Below are 21,508 nucleotides of genomic sequence, written 5' to 3' on the forward strand. Positions count from 1 at the left end.
CTTAAGTGTTTTAATAATTATCAATAAGGTAGCCTATATAACTCAAGTTTTGAAATGTGTAGTGGAGAAAAGGTACAATATTTGAATCTGAGATGTAGTGGAGTTAAGAGTAGAATAAAAGGTTTTGGAAATACTCAAGTAAAGTACAAATATCTCAAAACTGTACTCAAGTAAATAGCCTACTTTACACTACTGACAAGAACAGATCTACAAGCTGACAACGCGTCGCATTGATCGTGTAAAGCAAGCCGTATAGCGCGATGGAGCATGTAATAAAGTAGGCATAAAGCCTTCCTGTGAAATCCCAACTAGTTTGGGACCCCATGTACAGTAAACAAGATTTCTATCAAATTGTTGCATATTCACTTCTTGAAACTTGACAAATAGCCTGCTGAACTTTGCAAATTGGAGGTCTACCTGACCTTGAATCGTGACTAAAATACCCACATTTAACCTTGAAGATGCAAATCCATCAGTTAGAAGCAGCTATGAGTTTACTTCCAAATGTGTCCCTAAATAGCATAATCAGCACTCAGCAGATATAGTCAGTGTTTCGGCTTTCGTTCCAAATCCTCTGTAAAAAATGTTTCACTTACAGTAGTTTGTTTCATATTTGAATCAGTTCAGGTTTGCAGCAACTAACGCATTTAAAAAAAAATGTAAATACTACATTCTTACACACTGCACATACTGCCATCAATAGGTGGAAACATGAAAATGTATTCCTCTTAATCCTGGTTTGATTGAAAACAGACATACTACAGTACATGGATGAAAAGGATAACGCAAACATTCAGCATGACAGGTAAAACTTTATTGTATATTTTACATTTGGTTAAAAAAAACATTGATATCGTCTGTCGGGTGGAGACCTCGTATGTCCAAAACTGTTACTTTTCGGGATTTTGGCAAAAGTAGCAGATTAACAAGCTCAAAGGAGCCAAGTTTCGAGCTTGTGGCCTTAATTTAGGGCGAAAAAACAGAGTTAGAATATGGAGACAAAACGTTTCTGCCCAACAGCAACGATATACAATATGCCCACTTCAATGATACCCGCTTAAAGGGGAGAACCACCCATTTTCAACATTGAACTATGTCATTAACCCATTTAGGCCTAGAATTATTGAATGCTTTAACCAGTGAAAAATAGCAGATATACAAGCTCACAGCGCGGCACCGAGTGGTGCGCTGCGAGCTTGTAGATCTGCCATTTTTGAAAAAGTTGTGAAAATCTTTGAATATATGCATTTTCAAAGCCAACGTTTGTAACTCAAATTTTACTTCAGGGTGGTCCCTGGAACTAAATATTTTGAGATGGGGGTCCCTGGCCAAATAAATATCATTTTGGGGGTCCTTCACATGAAAAGGTTGACATAGTAGTCTCTCAAGAACAGACCAACTGAGCTCCAGTTAAGTGAAAAGGACCTTTTCTTTGACGATGGCTAGCCAGATTGCTGACATAGAAACATCATCAAAAGACACTTATAGAATCGGGTCAAAATTCAAATTTTCACGATTTTTCTAAAATAGCAGATGTACAAGCTCGCAGCGCGGCACTCGGTGCCGCGCTGTGAGCTTGTATATCTGCTATTTTTCAATAGTTAAAGCATAAAATAATAATACACAATACTGTGTACCCGTTCTGAATATACTTCAGTTCAAGTGAGGCCTGTTCAGCTTCTCATCGCCCAGCACAAGATACAGTATATGCTTCAGAAAACAAGTCAATACAAAACGACAAAAACTGTGTATGTTCTCTGATATTTTTGTACTTTGCACTATTAAATACAACTACGTTTATTATCCACCCGTTTCCATGAGGATTTACTGTAGCTTGAGGGGAGGCTGGAGAATCTGATTGAAACATTGAAGCGGAACGATGCAGAGCTGGACCAACGTTTTCACACTGAGGATCCGATTCATTTCCTACGGAATCTGCCATCTATCCGTCCTCAAAATCTGCACATCAACATTGGTTCTCACACTTCCTTTGAGGATATCGAGAAATTGCTCTCCAACCTAAACCAATATTACAATGTGGAAGCGTGTCGCTATTTCTACAACCAAACCTAACCATAACCCTAACCTCCGTTGTCGAAACGATGTGCGTTTGAATTATGTGTGGGACACATCGGGAGAACAGCAGACATACAAGCTCACGCCGCGTCGCAGATGCAACCGTTGTGAGCTTGTAGATCACTCTCGGCCGCAACGCCCGGAACTGCCGCACACCTTCTGCGCAATGCATGATGGGACGTTGGAAACTTGTGGATAAATGGAATACAGATGATTATTAATAATCCTCCAGTTCTAGACATAGAAGGGGTGGGGGGGCTTTCTTCTATTTATTTCCACATATCTCAAAGGTATATTAATGACGTAGTTCAAGGTTGAAAATGGGTGGTTCTCCCCTGTAAGTATTTGCAGAGTGTGACAAGAACACCGTCTGTATGGCGTCGGGTCAGTTGTCAGGTGTTATAGTTGTTTAACCCATTTAGGACGGGAAGCCCTTTTCTGGGAGTTTTACCTTTCAAGACAGTAAAGGTGGAACCCCCTTTAGGTAGTTGTTGCCATTTACAGTATAGAGCAACATACATTTCTTTTCTTTTGGGTAGATTTTGAATAAATATTTGTTTTTCAGACTCAGGATTCAGAAGGCATTTTTTAGAAACACCCTCGGACCTAAATGGGTTAACCAAAATGGATACTCGGTAGGCCTATTGGGATGTGCCACTTGCCAACAAGAACTGATTTTCAAGCTAGTGCGTCGCTTTGTAGAGGTGTGGTCATTGGATGGTTTATGACCTCAAACCTCCACACCAGGCTTGATGCGGATGCAGGTTCTATGACAGGGTTCCCCAATCGGCGGCCCGTGGGCCATTTGCAACCAACCCCAGAAATAATGGTGGTATAAGAGCAGCAACAACACCAGTATATCCTCGTTGTCGGGTGGAAACCTTGTGTGTCCAAAACCGTTCGTTTTGTATTTATCATATAAAAAATGTACTAAACTAGTGAAAACAGACGATCTACAAGCACACGTGCTTGTAGATCTGCTGTTTTCACTAGTTTTGTGCGACGATCTTGTAGGATGAAGCAGGGCTTTGCTTTACCAAAAAACGTACACATTTGAAACTTGGAGATACAAGGTTTTTGCCCGACAGTGACGATATCTGAACTGTCGCTGGAGTAGCGGAAACGCCACAGTCACCCCCTGCAATGTTGTGGCCCTCGGCTTAGTACCCTAGACATAATTTGGACCTTGGGGAAAACTAATTGGGGAACCCTGTTCTATGATATCAGCCACTCGTGGATCCTCATCTGGAAGCGGTCCTAGGTCTTTGAACCCAGGTATTCCGGGTGGTGATAACAACGCACAGTCATGGTTGGCATGCAGACTGGTCCCTTAACGTGGAAGACATTTCTCCTAGCTCCACGGAGAAATATACTTTGTCTTGTGACGAAGATTCATCATAGCTCTGGTCCATAGCGTTAGTGGAGTTCTGTTCTCCCTAACGCTATGTTCCTCTACCTCCCTCCGTATTCCTTGGCAAAACCAGAAAACCCAGTCGTCTGGTGCGAAAATAACAAAAACTGTTTCGCCGTTTTCACCTGACGGAGACACCTTTCCTGGTTGAAGACCGTTTTTACGAAACAGTGACATTTTTCACTACGCCCTTGAAATGTATTTTAATCGTGTGGTGGGGGGCTCAGACCACGTCCACTAAGTAGAGTAAGCTTTCAACTGTCCACTGATACCTTTGGTTTGGTGAGGGGCGAAACAGTTTTTGTTATTTTGGATTTGTTGTTTTCCGGTTTTGCCAAGGAATACGGAGGTAGAGGAACATAGCGTTAGGGAGAACTCCACTAACGCTATGGACCAAAGCTAGATTCATCAGTGCACACAGGGTTCTCAGGTTGAGAATCAGCTCTCGTGGACAAGTGACGCGCCACACTAAAAAGACAGTGAATGAGGTTTGACTCAGTCCCTTCTGTTTCCATGCCCTCTGAGGAAGATCTTAGGTGCAGTGTATCCCTCTGGAGCCTTCTTCAGTCCGGCCCGGGTCCAAATCCTCTCCAGGTCTTTCTCAAATCGCTTCTGTAACAGAGGTACCGTGATTAGTAGGGGTGTAACGATACATTTTGATAGCGATTCAATACATATCACGATACATGGTTGACGATACGATACATGGACGATATTGATTCATTCATGGCGATACGATACGATTCGATTCAATGATTTAAAATCGATATAGTAACTATATAGCAAAGAAATTAAATCTGTGTGGATAGTGCAGATCTTTAAGGGAAACATGTATTATTATGGATATAAATAAGTAAACACAGTGATTATCTGCCAAATACATGGACATTATATTTGAACACACATGGACAAACCTGCACCTTGACATGAACCCAGAGATTACACACATTTATAGATAGACCAGTGTAGCTATATGGAAAGGAAAAGTAATTAAACCCCCGCTTTAAATATTTTCTTCTTAAAAATGCTAAATACAATGGACAAGTAGGTAGTATTGATACAATTAATTATTTGCACTGCCGATTCGATACGATACAAAATAAAACGATGGGATTACATTTTAGCCGTTTTCATGTCAATAAACATTGATTTTTTAAGTTAAAAAGGATATTTCGATACAGTTACTATATCGTTACACCCTTAGTGATTAGAGTAGTTTTTTATCGTGACCGTAGGTCGCAGTTAACTATGAAAACCGTCAGATCTTGTCAGTAACGTCAACCTCAATATCTATAGCTGACCTATGACATCACATTGTTGTGACATCATATTCCATAGGAATGCCCATATGTGGACATAATTTGTGTCAGTCTCATGTGGTCTATAACAAGACACCAATGATGTCAGTCATATCCATGTTTGGGAAAATATTTTGTCCACATTTTCCAACTTACACAACCAACCGCAACTCGAATCACACTTTCAAATGAATGCCATTTAGGGTGAGGACGCTTTTCGCCCGTCTTTTTGGCAAGCAACACCGTCATATGATGGAGCATAAATTACACATAATACTTATATAGACTTAAAGGAGTAGTTCACCCCCCAAATGACTTTTTTTTCTATTGATTAGTCACGCCATGGAGACTAGAGTTCAATAATATTTTTTGGTTTTTCTCACATTCCTAAGACAAAAATATTATTCGAGTAAATTTACCCCCATTGATTCCGGATGGGGGTACATTTATTGTCATCACATTTTTGTCTTGCGACAAAAAACTACAAATATTATCGAACTCTAGTCTCCATGGCGTGACTAATCAATAGAAAAAAAGTCATTTTGGGGGTGAACTACTCCTTTAAAACCCATAAACCTTGTTGTCTGGAGTCCTCTGGATGTCTATACTTGGTCCCTTTCAACCCTCTCTACACCAGTGGTTCATCAACATTTTCATGTCAAGGACCCCCAAATGGATATGTGTTTGGCCACGGACCCCCATCTGAAAATGTTTTGTGCCAGGGACACCCATAAGAGAAGATTTGTGTAGACTCCCCACCCAAAACACTTTCAAGATTTTTCTGAAATGTTCAAAAATAGCAGATGTAGAAGCTCACAGCGCAGCACAAAGTGACACGTTTGTGAGCTTGCGTATCTGACATTTTTTAACAGCCAACGTATATACAATATGGATAAAGTCGTTCAAATGATTGTGATGATGTATAAAAGACATTGTGCTGGGACCCCCTTGAACTCCCCCCGAGGACCTCTGGGTGTCCCCGGACCCCACTTTGAGAAGCACTGCTCCACACAAGTAGATCTACAACAAGCTCAATATCTACAAGAGACTGTAGATCTGCTATTTGCGCAGAGAATGATTGCCCATTGTGACATGCTTAATCATTCAGACGCGACCAGTGACTAGGAAAAGCTTCACATTTGCACTTCTCTCCTAAAAAGACTTTGCAGGCTTATGCAAAGGTTAAAATTTACATCCCATCACTGAAAAGTATTTGTGAACAAATAGCTTAAAACGCCAGAAGCTATAAGACAAATAAAATCAGACATGTTTAGTCAGCCTTTGACTTCAAGATTACATCCCCTCAAAGTCTATTTGAAACTACACTCTCCATTGACATGCATTTTGTCCTCCTTAGTAGGGCTGTCACAATTATTACATAATAATCGTCTAATCGCAATTATCTGAGGTAACCGCAATTAGTTATTATCGTCATAATCGTTTCCAAGTTGAGAAATATTAATATAGTTACAAACACTTTCAAAAAGTAGTGGAAATAGCAGATCTACAAGCTCAACGTGGCACGATGCGACGCGTTGTGAGCGTATAGATCGGCTATTTCCACTATCAATGTTCTTTTTTAAGTATAAACTTGTCAAATATGTCAGTAATTTATTTGTATATTTAAGTTATGTGTTGTGATTGCCATGTGCAACTTCAAAGCCTAAAAGCCAAACAGAAATGTAATTGTCAACAAACACACAATTAAATCGATAATCGCAATTATTTGAGTGACAATTCATCATGTAAAATGTCATGATCGTGACAGCCCTACTCCTTAGCATTCTTCTTGTTGAGTCCACTAAAGTACTTCTCTCTGAAGGCATTGTGTCCCCGATAAGGGTGGAAGCCGGGGTCTGACAGGTGGACCAGAGCATCTGCCTCCTCAGGCATCTTGATCTTCTCCATGGTGATGAGGCGTCGGGAGGTTTGACCGGAGAGTGTCTGCTCACAGTTACTGATCAGCCTGAGGCAGGGATGGAGGGGGACCGTCTCCTCACGGTACTCTGGCCTGTAGACAGGCAGCCAATAGACCAACCTTCCACCCATGACCAGGTGGCGGGCCGAGAAGCTTAGCAGATCTGAAAAGATATCGCTCAGATGGTACGCCATAGAGACACTAACGTGGCTCTCTCCAAAGCATTCATCCGACGGTCTAGTCGTGCCCTTGTTGGATCCCGTTCTCCTTGTGGACTCACGAATACCATATGGAGGGTCAGTGACGATGGCATCGAACAGCACGCCCTCCCTCCAAACGCGTTTGGATGCATCGCACACCATGACGTCTATGTAGGACTTCTCTGTCCCGTACTGACGCAGGTTGGCTCTGATGTTCTCGTCAGGACCTCGCCACTTGTGGTTGCTCCGGCTGGATCTCCCTTTCCCGTGAATGGTGTTGTAGTCGATATCTGTTCCACAGACGTAGGCTCCGAAATGAGAGCATGCGACCAACAAGCTGCCGGTGCCGACGAATGGGTCAAAGACGAGGTCGTGTTTTTTAACCTTGGCATGGTTTGCCATGATGAACGAGAGGCCAGCATCCATGCTGGTGTTGCCGATGAAGTGTCTACTCTTGACGCTGTGGGAGCGAATGAGCTCACGCTGCCCGTCCGCTATCCATCGGCCAAAGTAAACACGGAAAGGATCCTCAGGGATGTCGTTGGGGTCGGTGCCGTAGTCCTCTAACAAACAGAAAACGTGCTGAGGAGCCTTTAGGCTGACTGAGCCCTCAAACGAAAGGTATTTCAGGGCTTCGATCTTTGTCATTCGGTCAGTTAGCGCCAGAGTCTTGTTGAACGTGTAGACATTGATTTTGTAAGTGGAGTCTTTCTGTATGAACGGTGCCATGTTCTCTGATGGATACTTCAAGAGGGATTCTCTGAGTTCACCGTGTGTTCGTCCACGACCCCACAATTCGAAAGCAGACTTTGCACAGACAGATCTGGCCATGACGCTGTGGACATCTTGTTCAGATACGCCATCCAGACACCAGAAAGGAGACTTCTCATTGACGTCTTCCCCGGGATTAAACAGTTTTCCTCTGAGTGAAAGGAGAGCCCTGATTTCTGGTAACCTGAAGGCAAGATTATCTTGAGCAAGATGTAGTAAATATTGTAAGTGTGACTGACCACCGGGCGCTGCCATATTTTACGAAAATGGACATTTTAGTAAGGGAATGTTTGAAATATGTCAGCGTTGGAGACGGAAAGGTCACAGTCTGCAGCATGACCCACTTGTGCACCAGGAGAGCCTGCCTTGTAATTGATATCAGGCCGCACTTGATGTTGACGTCACCATGAATGCCGATCCCTCATTGGCTGTTGATGGTGACGATCTTATGACGGTGACGATGGTGACATCATCACTCAGTTGATGACACCACTGGGTTTTTCCTTTGGATGACGTCACCTCTTGTTTTTTCAAGGGTTTTCCAATTGGATGACGTAAACACAGACGCACACAGACATACATAGTTGGCTAATTTATAGATAGATAGATATCACTTCAGTTTAACCAGAGCAGTGTAAGGAGAGTGGCGACACTTCCGTCGACTCCCATAGTAAACGTGGAAAGCCTATTTACTCTATGGTGGGAAGCTAACTTAGCCTAGCTTACGCATGCGCACACATGCACGCATGGAGCCTGTCTCATTCCTAGCAAGCCTCTGCCCCGTCCGCCCCCATTCATTTTCACTCACTGGTAAGTAGACTAAATCACGTCTTTTTCACCCTTTTAATAATGTTATCTACCTTAGAGAGGCCCGTGAATGCGTTAAAATGGTGAAAAAGACGTGATTTGGTCTACTTACCAGCGAATTAATGATTCGGCTAGAATGGGGGCGGACGGGGCAGAGGCTTGCTAGGACTCCATGCGAAGCCACTTCCGGTCTGCGGCGAGTTCAAAGCGTGTCGTCACTCTCATTACACTGCTGCTTTAACCACTTGTACTTGTAAAACGGACCTGAATTGCACTGTTCTTCTTTTTCAGAAGTAACCTAACCCTAACCCTAAAGTACACCAAGTCTCTTCGCCAAACATAGCAGATCTACAAGCTCAACGTGGCAACGTGGCGCAACAAGTTTCGTGGGGAATATTCTCCCCCAGGAAAGGAATGCTGGGGTTTAAGTGTTAAATGCCAAGTATAAAAGTTAAGTTACAATCCTAATATTCTTTCAAGTTTACCTCGAGTCGTGACATACTGTAGCTTCGGGGGAAAGAATTACATATTTGACATAAATGTAAGGTACTGTCAAGTAATAATGCAATTCTGGGGTGCCTTGGATGAAAATGTTATTTTACAGGGGTGCCCCGAGACAAAAATGTCTGAGAACCACTGTCCTAGAGGACCATTTCTATACATTTGATGTTTTACCTCGATAATTTGATAATATTTGGAATTTATTTGGACACATGAAAAAATATTTAGTATCATTTTAAACTTGAAGTACAAAGTTATTTTCAGTCAGTTCTAACCAAAATGGCTATTATCTCAACGTTTTCCTCGCAACATAATCACTAAAATATCGTCACTGTCGGGCAGAAACCTCGTATCTCCAAGTTTCAAATGTGTACGTCTTTTGGTAAAGCAAAGCCCTGCTTCATCATACAAGACTGTCACAAAAAACTAGTGAAAACAGCCGATCTACAAGCACATCGCGAGGGGTTGTGTGCTTGTAGATCTGCTGTTTTCACTAGTTTAGTACATTTTATAGATGATAAATACAAAACGAACGGTTTTAGACATACAGGGTTTCCACCCGACAACGACGATAATATGCTATAAATATAAGGTGTGAAAATTGAGTGAGAATTATAATGTGAGGGTGCCTCGGATTAAAAAAATATTCATGGGGTGCCAAAGACAAAACAGTTTGGGAACCCCTGTGCTAAAAGCCCCAAATCTAAAAAACCTGTCACCTGTTTCTTCTTCCCCCGGCCGAGCAGCACTCTCCTCCGCACGAACTTCATTCTCTTCATCAGTTTCTTGTACTTGTGCCGGTTCATCTTCCGCCGCCGAATCTCCAGCACATTCTTGCAGCTGATCGGCGTTGTGACGCCGCGGATCTCCCCGCCGCCGTCCTCCAGCACGGGGACGGAGAACGGCGGCAACATGTTCTCGTCCAGCAGCCTGCCACCGGGCTCCTGGTAGGGCATTCACGAATAGTGATTTTTAGTATTCGATTTATTCGACCTCAAAGTATTCGAATAGTCAAATATTCGACAGGACTGGCCAAACTGTCAAATATTAAGTCAGCAAGAGGCGAACGTTGTGAAAATAGCCGATCTACATGCTCACAACGCGTTGTGAGCATGTAGATCGGCTATTTTCACAATATTTATATGCCGAACCGAGTCACATTAAATGTAATACCTACAATTCCAAGTGCTTGTCAGGGTGGGGGTCCCCACTTCAAATATGTTTATTTTGGGGGGTCACGGCCTAAAAAGGTTTGAGAACCCCTGGTATAGAGCATTAACAAATTCATCCACCAGGGGGCATTGACAGCACATTCTTATGACTTCCTATCTAGCCAAGCTTTAAAAACGATATATTTTTTCAAAGAGAAAACAATGAAAAAAATTCAATCAAGCGAATATTCGACTTTGGTGGACAACGTCGAATAGTGACTTTGATATTTGAATATTTGGTGAATGCCCTACCTCCTGGGGAGGATGCTGCGGCGCCTCCAGCAGGGGAGGGAGCGAGTAGCGGAGGGACAGCCAGCTCTCCAGGGGACTCACGGACATCTTGCGAGGCACCAGGGCCTCGTCCAGCTCCGGCTCGAGTTGCACCCATCTAGGAGGCGGGGCGTTGTCCGCCGCCGTGGAGTATTGGCTGTGTCGTGTCGCGTTTAAAGAGGAGCAGCATGTGAGAGGCGCAGATCCACTCAGGATATGCAGCAGAGGAGGTTGACGACCACCTAGAAATGAGAAAAAAAAAAAAAAGAATAATGCCATTTATCCCCTGAAGCGGTGAAACCAGTGCGGTGTAAGGAGAGTGACAACATGCTTTGATCTCGCCGCAGACCGGAAGTGGCGTCGCATGGAGCCTGTTCTCATTCTTAGCGAGCCTCTGCTCCTCTTTTGCCCCGTCCGCCCCCATTCTAGCCGAGGTATATTCACTCGATGGTAAGTAGACTAAATCACATATTTTTCACCATTTTAACGCATTCACGGGCCTCTCTAAAGTAGATAATATTATTAAAAGGGTGAAAAAGACATGATTTAGTCTACTTACCAGCGAGTGAAAATGCTTCGGTTATAATGGGGGCGGACGGGGCTGAAGAGCAGCAGAGGCTAGTTAGGAATGAGAACAGGCTCCATGCGTGCAGGCTAAGTTAGCTTCCCACCATAGAGTAAACAGGCTTTCCACGCTTACTATGGGAGTCGACGGAAGTGTCGTCACTCTCCTTACACCGCTCTGGGTGAAACTAGAAAGAAAGGGTGTTTTTCGTTTTGACCGTTTTCAATCCGTTGCGTTCCTATGTTTGGCATGTCATTGTAGGTGAAAATAGGGCTGTCACGATTGTGAAATTTTACATGACGATTAATTGTCACTCAAATAATTGCGATTAACGATTTAATTGTGTTTTTGTCGTTGACAATTACATTTCTGTTTGGCTCTTAGGCTTTGAAGTTGCACATGGTAGATATGACACATAACCTAAATATACAAATAAATTACTGACATATTTGACAACTTTACACTTAAAAAAGAACATTGATAGTGGAAATAGCCAATCGACAAGCTGCTATATCTGCTATTTCCACTATTTTTTACTTTAAAAAAATATATATGAAAATGTTTCTACATGGAAACGATTATGCCGATTATGAAAAATAATCGCGGTTATGTCAAATAATTGCGATTAGACGATTATGTAATAATTGTGACAGCCCTAGGTGAAAATTAATTGTGAACACAAGTAGCAAACGTGCTGCGAGCTTGTCTATTTGTCTATTACATTTCTTTGAAATGAATCATTTTATAGGGCTTAATGCTGCAATCCGTAACTTCCATGTCCCAACCCAGTGCCAACGCAACGTAAGTGCCAACATTGTCAACTGATGAGCTAAGCCTAATAAAAATTGCATTTTGGCAAAATGCCACTCATCAACCAGTTGGTGTCATAGAACCGTAAATATACCCAACTAAAACCACTGCCTCTGCCAATGTCTACCTCATTCTACAATATGCACATACAGATTGCTTAGAATACAGTTTCATTCATACATTCATTGCAGGTTTAAGTGGTTAAATCAAGCACCAAGGCGGATGTTCTGTCCATCTTACCAGTGGATCTGCAGAGCAGACGGAGTGGAGGCCCAAGCTTTGAAATAAACATCATCTAGCCTCTGATCACATCAATACAAACGTCATCGGGACTGAGTTGGATGGTCACCTGTCCTGTGGGGACAATAAATATGCTGTTAGTTCTAATTCGAGAATGGCTGATATTCAGTGCTGTGTTCTACCTGTGTAGTAGAAATTATTTATACGACTGTCAATATGTAATATTGTGTATTTCCCAAACTTACTGTATGCAATATTAGATGAGTCACATAAGACTAACTCGACAGCAGCTGTGATACGAACAGAAGCCAAATGCTGACTGGCTCCTACGTCACCGGTCCATATACGGAAGACTCTTCACAACCGAATTGTATCTTTAGACACTGTTTAGTAGACACCCCTTCAGCTATTCTTGTAATACAGTTTTCTATAAGAGGAGACTGGCCTGAGAGAACGGGGGATCACTATGCACCTCAGTACCTCAGAGCTCTTAACTTTGTTGCTAATAAATATATTGTATTCATTGACACTCTACCTTGTGGAAATTCAATGTCTATATTATATACAATAGTATGACCTGAAAATTACTATAACACCTGTAATACACGTATACGGCGTCTGCTGTCGGAAATAAAAATATGAATAGCGTCTGCCCTCGTGAACCTTTCAAAGTAGCGCATTTGATAGGCATTATGCACTGTCGTATGCTCTGGCCACACGAATAGCCGCAGATCATAGATTATAGTATGTCCTAAAAAAAAAAAAGTCTAGAACACACCACTGCTGATATTCCAACACATGCATTCCATATACCTGTACATACACACAGAGATCACTTGGTGCATTTTAATAAATACACATTTTGTGGCAGAACCTTCAAATGGATATGAAACTATAGGACTTGAAGAGCCAGACGCAGTAATTTTTATTGATTGATTGATTGATTGGATACATATTTTATTAACATTTTGAGTACTACAGTTATACGGTAATATAACTGTAGTAGTTATACGCTAAAAGGATCAAATAAAAGGCCCTGCGGGCTTGTTTTTGTCGTGGTCCTAAATCATTATTGGGATAGTAGTAGTACACAGCACACGGCGAGTAAATAAATTAAATGCTTCAGAGATAAATCCCTTCAGTGTTCTATAGCTCTGTATGCTGTATTATGTTCATGGATTGTATACAATGTATGAAATATCAACCCAATATACACATCATATAAAAGCTAAATAGATATACAGTACATCCTACCTCCGTAACTCAGAGATGGTGCCATTCTAATTTGTACTGTATATTATTAATAGTTAGTCTATGGTTGGTCACTTCACATATGCCTGGATGCTGATGCATAAGCTAGGTTTACAAAACTTGTATATCTTTATAAGTATCTACTCTCATAATATCTATTGTACAATATACTGTAGCTGTACATAATTGGTGCAGTCTGGTAGAGTTTGTTAAGTACCAAGATGTCACTACAGGAGCACACATGAGAGCATGTGACAAATAAAACGTTTGAATCTTGAATGTCACTTTAAATTGTAACCAATTTGTCGCCTTGAAGGCGAAGCCTTTAGAAGGTTGTACAGACAAAGGTACAGTCTCATGACAGTACAGTTCACTGGTACAAGGGCAACTAAAAGGAGATCTTAGTAAGCTTTTCGGCTTATTTACACAGGAACCCTTTAAGTATCACATATAACATTGAACTAGAACACAGTACTAAGCATAAGATCCACGGCAAGACAAAAACGTTGACAGTCAACAATCATCTAAGCTTTCTATGACCAAGTTAGAATAACACAATACCATCAGATAATTAATGAAAAGACAATTTGTTATTGTCGGCATTTAATAATTACGTTCATGTACCCATGGTGGCTCGATCTTTGAGCTAAAGCTAAGATTTTGGCTAGCTATAGTGCGTTGCTTTGTGCCCTTGATGCGTATTTCAGTCACATAACGTGATGAAAGGGACTGAACATATTTGTATTCATGTTGTGATTTAACGATCTAAAACAATGACTGATTATCAGATTGTATAAATAATGTAACGTTACCTGATATCAGAGTGACCCGGTGGGCTAGTTTTCAATGTGACTCAAGCATAGAAGACAACTTCCGGAATGTGCAACACTCCCCACACGTCCGGCTGACTTGATGAAGACTGCATAGTGGTTCCGCCTATTTGGTTCCGCCTAATTACATGTTCATGGTAAATACCATACGCAGCGACTTTTGAGCTATTTCTACTTAACTTGAGAGTTTCCAATTTCCAATACTTTTACTTCTACTCCATGCACTACATCTTGGATCCAAATATTTAACTTTTACTCCACTACAATCTTTTGAAAACTTTAGTTACTAATTACTTTGCAGATATAAAATATAATATTATAAAACATGCATGGACCACTTTAGCCCTATTTTATACTTAGGCTATTCAAACATTTTGTACTTTTACTTTTGTACTTTTAGTACATTTTGGTGACAATACTTTCATACTTGTACTCAAGTACATTTTGAATTCTGGACATTTACTTGTAACGTAGTACATCTAGATTGCAGTATTGATACTTTTACTTTAGTACAAAATGTGTGTACCTTTATATATTCCACCTCTGCAGAGAGGACATTTGCGTGTGCGTGTTTATGTGTGTAGCACCAACCTTTCCTAATAATAATGTTTCCAGCACCCACAGATTTACCAAGTGTTTCCAGCACCCACAGATTTACCAAGTGCGAGTGCCCACAATGCTTTGATGCCCACTGTTGATGTGTTTGTTGAAGGTGGTTATATGGCGGGTTTTGATTGATTGAAGACTTTATCAGAAGTTTCCATAGGAAAAGGTACAGTTTCATGACGGTACAGTTCACTGGCAAGGTCTACTAAAAGGAGATCCTAGAAAAGACTAAGCATATTTCACACAATATTTCCACAGGAAACCATTAAGTATCTCATATAACATTGAATCATGTATTTTCTGTGTTTACATGTTCTTTCCCTCATTGGTGCATGGGTGATTGAGTGGAGCTGATTGAGTGATGAGTACCGCTGATTGGTACTCATCTGCTGATTGGCTCCTGGACCAGGCTGATCTATGAACCAGAGCCTTCTAATCAGAGAGTCCTGCCACTGCGGGGTCAGAAACAGCGCTGGTCACGTGGTTCATTGTCACTTTACACCTCATAGACTTCAATGCATTTTGTAAAATTCCGGTTCGCCGTTTGTCACTATACGCCAATAGATGTGTGCGTAGAAGACCTGGCCCCATGAAGTGAACGGGAGGCTCATAGGGCTCTGCTATGAACCTGGCTGGCACCAGCTCTAAGGTGTCTTCCTCCTTGCCAGCCACCAACCACACCAATGCTGTTGTAGCCCCAGCCAATAAACCGACCCGCAAACTGGCGAGTGGGAGAGTGGTGTTTAATTTGATGGTGTCCATTTAATGTCAATACTTTCAATCTAATAATAAATCCAAGTTTTGTGGCTTTTAAACTGGTGTTGGCTGGACGTGCTTATGGAGACTGGGAAGGAGAGAGTCCATTTTCTATACACCTGGGGACCATAGAGTTATAGCTGGGGACCCCTATAGCCTTACAGTGGTCTAATCTTTAGATTGAATGAATCTTCATTTGCCCCACATGCTCAGTCTACCGGCCTGTCTAATCTATCAGTGTATTTTCTAAAGTGCTTCTTTGAAATACACTTAAGACTTAAGCTAAAAGTGACCACTAGGTGTCACTAAATGCTAATTTATGACAGTGATACTGTACTGTTATTACTTTGCAGTGACTTGCAGTGGGTGAGAATAGATGAACTAAGTCATAAGTTTTGTTGTTTGATTTTATAGTTTGCCATTTTGCCACTGTATAGACCACACATTTTATTAGATCATTTGTTTTCCCTTGGGAGTAAAATCATATGAATATACAAAACCACAGGACATTACAAAGCAATACAGTACAGTACAAGTATTGCATTAACAAGTAACCAGTTATTAAGGAAATATATTGAGGGGTTTTCAAAATGGTATTATTTTCATATATTGTCATTGCTTGCATTTGTTTTTATGCTTTACTTTTGGCCCAGTCATTTTCCAAAATCCAAACTGCCCAAACTGTTCCCACTGAGCATGCTGTCTAAAAGTGGTCTAATAGTGGTATAGATTTCAAAGTTTTTTAGTCGTCTAAACTTAGACTAGACGACTAATAGACGTCTAATAGTCGTCTAAATGTAGACCGTCTATATTTAGACGACTATTAGACGTCTATTAGTCGTCTAGCCCTAGTCAAAAATCCTATAGGATCTTTGAAATTTCCAATAGGATTCTATTGGATTTTGAAAATCCTATAGGATCATATTGGTTTTTACAAATTTCCAATACAGTCCTATAGGATTCTATCGGCACTTTCGAAAATCCGATAGGATTTTGCAAAGTTCCAATAGGATCCTATAGGGTTATATCTAACTTTGGAAATCCAATAGGATTTTTCAAAGTTCCAATAGGATTGTATTGGAACTGTAGGATTTTTTAAAAGTTCCAATATACCCTGTAGAAATGTCAAAGATTCCAACAGAACCTTATAGGATTATATTGGAACTTTGAAGATTCAACTAATTCCTTTAAGAATCTGATATAATTTACGAGTGTACCAATAGAATCTTTTTAATAGGATTCTAAAGTTCATATAATGTTCACCTCTATCAGATAATTTTTGGTCCTGTATAAGGTCCTGTAGGATTAACATAATAAGGTAATAAATAGATATTAGGTAGCCCATTCAAGTAATAACCCTAGAAAATAGGTTTATGTATGTCTGTCTGATTCTGATAGAAAAATCCTTTAGAAAATCCCATTAAGAATCCTATAAGAATCCTTTACAGTTTTGGAACAGATCCTATTGGATATAAAATATCCTTTAGGATTCTGATAGAAAAATCCTTTAGAAAATCCCATTAAGAATCCTATAAGAATCCTTTACAGTTTTGGAACAGATCCTATTGGATAATATCCTTTAGGATTCTGATAGAAAGAATCCTTTCGAAAATCCCATTAAGAATCCGATAAGAATCTTTACAGTTTTGGAACAGATCCTATTGGATTTTTTCTTATAGGATAATAATCCTATAAGAAAAAATCCAATAGGATTTGTGTAGGGGAAATCCCATTGGATCCTATAAAATGTCAAATAGGACCAAAAACCCTGGTGCAGAGGATCAGGGCAGGATTCAAGCACCGGAGGTAGTGAGTTCAAATCTCACTCACAACGTCAATGATAATGTAACAATCTGATACTGTATGTCTAAACACCCATGGCGAAGAGCATCAGAACAGGACTCAGGCACCTGAGGCATTACAGTACCATACAAATGTATGATCCTTGGCCAAAATATCCTTTAGGATTCTGATCGAGAATCCTATAGGATCTGTTCCAAAACTGTAAAGGATTCTTATAGGATTCTTAATGGGATTTTCTAAAGGATTATTATCCTATAAGAAAATATCCAATAGGATCTGTTCCAAAACTGTAAAGGATTATAGGATTCTTAATGGGATGTTCTAAAGGATTATTATCCTATAAGAAAATATCCAATAGGATCTGTTCCAAAACTGTAAAGGATTCTTATAGGATTCTTAATGGGATTTTCTAAAGGGTTTTCAGAATATAGGATCAGAATCCTATAGGATTTTTTGACTAGTCTAAGTTTAGACAAATCTATACCACTATTAGACGAATTACCCTATTAGACCACTTTTAGACGGCATGCTCAGTGGGTTCTATCGTGGCAGGCAGGCAGTAACAGGGAGGAGTCTTACAGATCAGACTAGAGGCATGTGAAAGAATCACTTCTCAATTTGACAGCCTGAAGTGGTACATAGACCTCGGACACGATCAAGAAAATAAAACAATATATGATTTGTTTTTGCTGTGGCCAGACAATGTCAGAAGGGACATCATATGAGAGGTGAGTGAGTATCATTATGCTTTTGCAAGTGGACTTTGAAAGAGATCAGATTCAATTATGATTTAGGAAACTGCATCACTTGACTCTGAAATACTATTTTATCACAATACCAGTATAGGGCAGGAATTTCACGGCGGCCACGACGTCGTTGCCCCTCTCTTTGGCCGTGTGCCCCTCGAAAAATGACATGCTCAAACGGCCACAGTGGCCGTGGTGCCCCAGTGCCCCAACTAGCGCCCACAGCAGTTCACAATTTTATTGAGGAATAAAGAGGAGACGAAAAAGTAGAACTACAAAATAAAGACTGGGCTGTGATGTACATTACGGTCAAACACCTGCTGATTTCTGACCTGCAGTGGCAGAGCAGCAGCCAGCAGCGCGCGCGCGCACACACACGCAGAGAGAGAGAGAGAGTTGAATGGACATGTTGCTGCTCTCACACAGTCACACTCACAGCAGTCAAAGTTAGAAAACTACTAAGCGACAATGTTTATCTGTCACAGAGGCATGGAGGCAGTGGCGTAGAATGACATTTTGGTAGGTGAAATGCCAGCTGAATGCCAGCCAAATCGCCAAGTAGACCTACAAGATATACTTCAATTTGAGTACCAATAAGCTAGAAGAACACTAATGCCAAATCAATCACACAATAGTACAATATCCAAAATCACAGACAATCAGAGATGGGCAGTATTTGAAATACATGTATTTGAAATACGTATTTGAAATACTTTTTTGTATTTTGTAATTTGTATTTGGCTGGGATGGAAAAAATTGGATGTAATCAAAATCAAAATACTTCCAGGTCTAGTATGAATACAAAATCCTTTTTCAATGTCATTTTATTCTCAAATGGACATATTTTAAACATTCACAAAGGTTTAAACTGTACATTTAGGCTGCCTGCTCCAAAGACAAACACCATAGAAGGCATTTAATTTATTACTTGGCCATCAATCTATAAAATTACTATCATTGCATCAATTTTTATAAATACAAATTTATATTCAAAATACAAAATACGTTCTCAGGCCTGTATTTAAATTTTGTATGTTGATACATCTTTTGACCCAGTATTTGTATTTTGTATCAAAATACTTTTCAATGTATGTTCGCCCATCTCTGCAGACAATATCCAGTCTAATATGATATAATATTGAAGCCAGCTGATCATTCACTGAAAGGCCTAAAGTTAAAAATACATTTTACTGTAGGCTATATATGTTTTAATTGTTGTGCCATTGCTGTCATGTCTGTGTCACTATTAGAGCTGCATGATTATGGCAAAACCTTTATTTTAAAATTATGAGTACATATTGAGATCATTTATTTCAAATAGTATTAATAATATTATTATTGAATACATATTTTTTAACAAGCAAAATCTTATCTTGCAAAACAATTGTCTTTAAAGCTAAAATAAATAAGGTTGCATTTCATTGTTTTCAAGGTGAGAAATGTACCTTGTGTCACAGTAGTCTGACTCTACTCTATTCCTTTCAAATATTTAAGGGCAAAATATTATCTCATGCTCCTGTTGTTTTGGCTTGTAAAACCTCTGTAAGGGAAAATGTTACATAATACATTTCTGTTGCTTAATGTAGGCTACTTAGTGAAACTATCGGAGGAGACTAACAACCTTTAACAGGCTTCACCTGATATGCATTAAGCGTGCAACACCACGCAAAGTGAACTGATTTTTGCCAGACCCAGGGGGTCGGCCTACATAAGGCTTTGTCGGTCTGTCGGTCTGTCGGTCGGTCGGTCGGTCCCTCTTTTCCTCAGTGTCCCTCTTTTCCTCAGTGTGCCTGTGTTTGCCTCTGACTGCTCATCTGCCCCTCCCTTCCCTTGCTCGGCTGATTGCCTTGAGTGCCGTCACCTGTACGGGACCAGCTGAGTTGAGTTGGCTGACGAGCTGCTGAGACTATAAATTCCTGTGTGTTCATGTGTTAGTTCAGTGCTGCAAAACATTTGCCCCACAGCCATACTAGTGAAAACAGCCCATCTACAAGCTCACAAACATTTCCAGCTGCTCAGCCTATAAAATCCTGTGTGTTCATGTGTTAGTTCAGTGCCATACTAGTCAAAACAGCCGATCTACAAGCTCACTACGCTTTGTTGCTGAGACTATAAAATCCTGTGTGTTCATGTGTTAGTTCAGTGCCATACTAGTGAAAACAGCCGATCTACAAGCTCACTACGCTTTGTTGCTGAGACTATAAAATCCTGTGTGTTCATGTGTTAGTTCAGTGCCATACTAGTTTTCATTGCGGGTCTGGCACAACCAGGTGACCTGGTCTAGTTTCAACAACAGATACACGTGAGGTGATTTTCCTTTGAAACTGGCTAAAATAAAGGGACATTTATAGGAGGCAGGAGGAAAGCATGTGACATGCTTTTCTTTTTCCTTCTTTTTTGAGACGACATTGACACAGGATTATGGAATATATCCTTACATTGCAAAGGTAATCAGCACCATCTGTATTCATAGGCTGCCACTTAAAGTAGACTGGCTGCTACTTAGGCCTACTAATGTTCACAGGACCAGAGCATCATGCTGTGTAGACCCCCTTTTATACAGTAAAAGGCAGGTAAAGAAAGGTAATTGCCCAAACCCCCCTGCTTGAAAACAATAGCAAAAGTAATGGCCCGGCCGCCAAAATGTACATCTGTATAGACCATATTCACACCGCGGCCATCTTGGATCACATGACTTCCTGGAGTAGCAGCCTGCATTACAAACCATTGTGAACAATGGAGCGATGGTCCCAAAATATGAGTTCTATTCAACCAATTTCTTTTTACCAAATTGACAAATGGGCAGATGACAACATCAACATCCTCAAAAGAATTAAAGGGTACATCCACAATATTCATGGTAGTTAGGTTGCAACCTTACTGTGTACAAAGACTTTGCTATTTTATTTCTATGATTATTTTGTACTATACTGTTAAATGAGGTGAGATTACTTTATAAACCCAACTAGATTGTTTAAATCTCACCTGCACAACCCAAGTCAATATTTTGTTTCAAATGTGTTTTTTTATGTGCAAAAAAAAAAAAAAAAAAAAAGAATCTGTGCAGTGCTTTGTTTCTGATTAATATGCAAAAATCACGATACAGTATTATTAACTATATGATGGCAGAGCAAGCACTAGTCTGCATACTGTAGCAAGTCTTTGTACAGAGTAACACTGCAACATAACTACCATGACTATTGTGAATATACCCTTCTATTTAATCCTTTTGGTGATGTTGATGTTGTCATCTGCCCATTTGTCAATTTGGTAAAAAGAAATTGGTTGAATAGAACTCATATTTTGGGACCATCGCTCCATTGTTCACAATGGTTTGTAATGCAGGCTGCTACTCCAGGAAGTCATGTGATCCAAGATGGCCGCGGTGTGAATATGGTCTATAGGCCGCCTACCAGTCAATGAATGGAACTGGCTGAG

General features: G+C 40.5%; 2 protein-coding genes across 3 annotated transcripts; both read right to left on the minus strand.

Moving 5' to 3' along the window:
- Positions 1-792: 792 nt before the first annotated feature.
- Positions 793-14,200, minus strand: aurkaip1 (aurora kinase A interacting protein 1). Of its 2 annotated transcripts, none has more exons than XM_080733819.1 (5): positions 14,142-14,200; positions 12,079-12,192; positions 10,446-10,705; positions 9,702-9,926; positions 793-4,099 (listed from the first exon to the last, which is right to left on the minus strand). In XM_080733819.1, exons 2-5 carry the CDS (start codon positions 12,131-12,133, stop codon positions 3,983-3,985), a joined length of 657 nt encoding a protein of 218 aa, XP_080589945.1. In that variant the 5' UTR covers positions 12,134-12,192; positions 14,142-14,200; the 3' UTR covers positions 793-3,982. The 2 variants fall into 2 exon arrangements, with proteins under 2 accessions (XP_080589945.1, XP_080589946.1); XM_080733820.1 differs by having other exon boundaries at positions 12,079-12,187; positions 14,142-14,185.
- LOC308291704 (tRNA (guanine(10)-N(2))-methyltransferase homolog) lies at positions 6,556-7,929 on the minus strand (the record flags this gene model as incomplete). Its single annotated transcript, XM_080733818.1, has 1 exon — positions 6,556-7,929. The coding sequence occupies one exon, from the start codon at positions 7,927-7,929 to the stop codon at positions 6,556-6,558; it is 1,374 nt and encodes a 457-aa protein (XP_080589944.1).
- Positions 14,201-21,508: the final 7,308 nt, after the last annotated feature.

Source organism: Nannobrachium achirus, assembly GCF_963921795.1.
Source record: "Nannobrachium achirus genome assembly, chromosome: 9".
Taxonomy (NCBI): domain Eukaryota; kingdom Metazoa; phylum Chordata; class Actinopteri; order Myctophiformes; family Myctophidae; genus Nannobrachium; species Nannobrachium achirus.

What these genes read in the sequence shown, in the direction of transcription:
- aurkaip1 (XM_080733819.1), bottom strand. Translation starts at nt 12,133, where the DNA reads ATGATGTTTATTTCAAAGCTTGGGCCTCCACTCCGTCTGCTCTGCAGA. An exon ending in TCTGCTCTGCAGATCCACTG is followed by an intron (nt 10,706 to 12,078) that starts GTAAGATGGACA and finishes TCTCATTTCTAG; the next exon opens with GTGGTCGTCAACCTCCTCTG. An exon ending in CGCAGCATCCTCCCCAGGAG is followed by an intron (nt 9,927 to 10,445) that starts GTAGGGCATTCA and finishes ATGCCCTACCAG; the next exon opens with GAGCCCGGTGGCAGGCTGCT.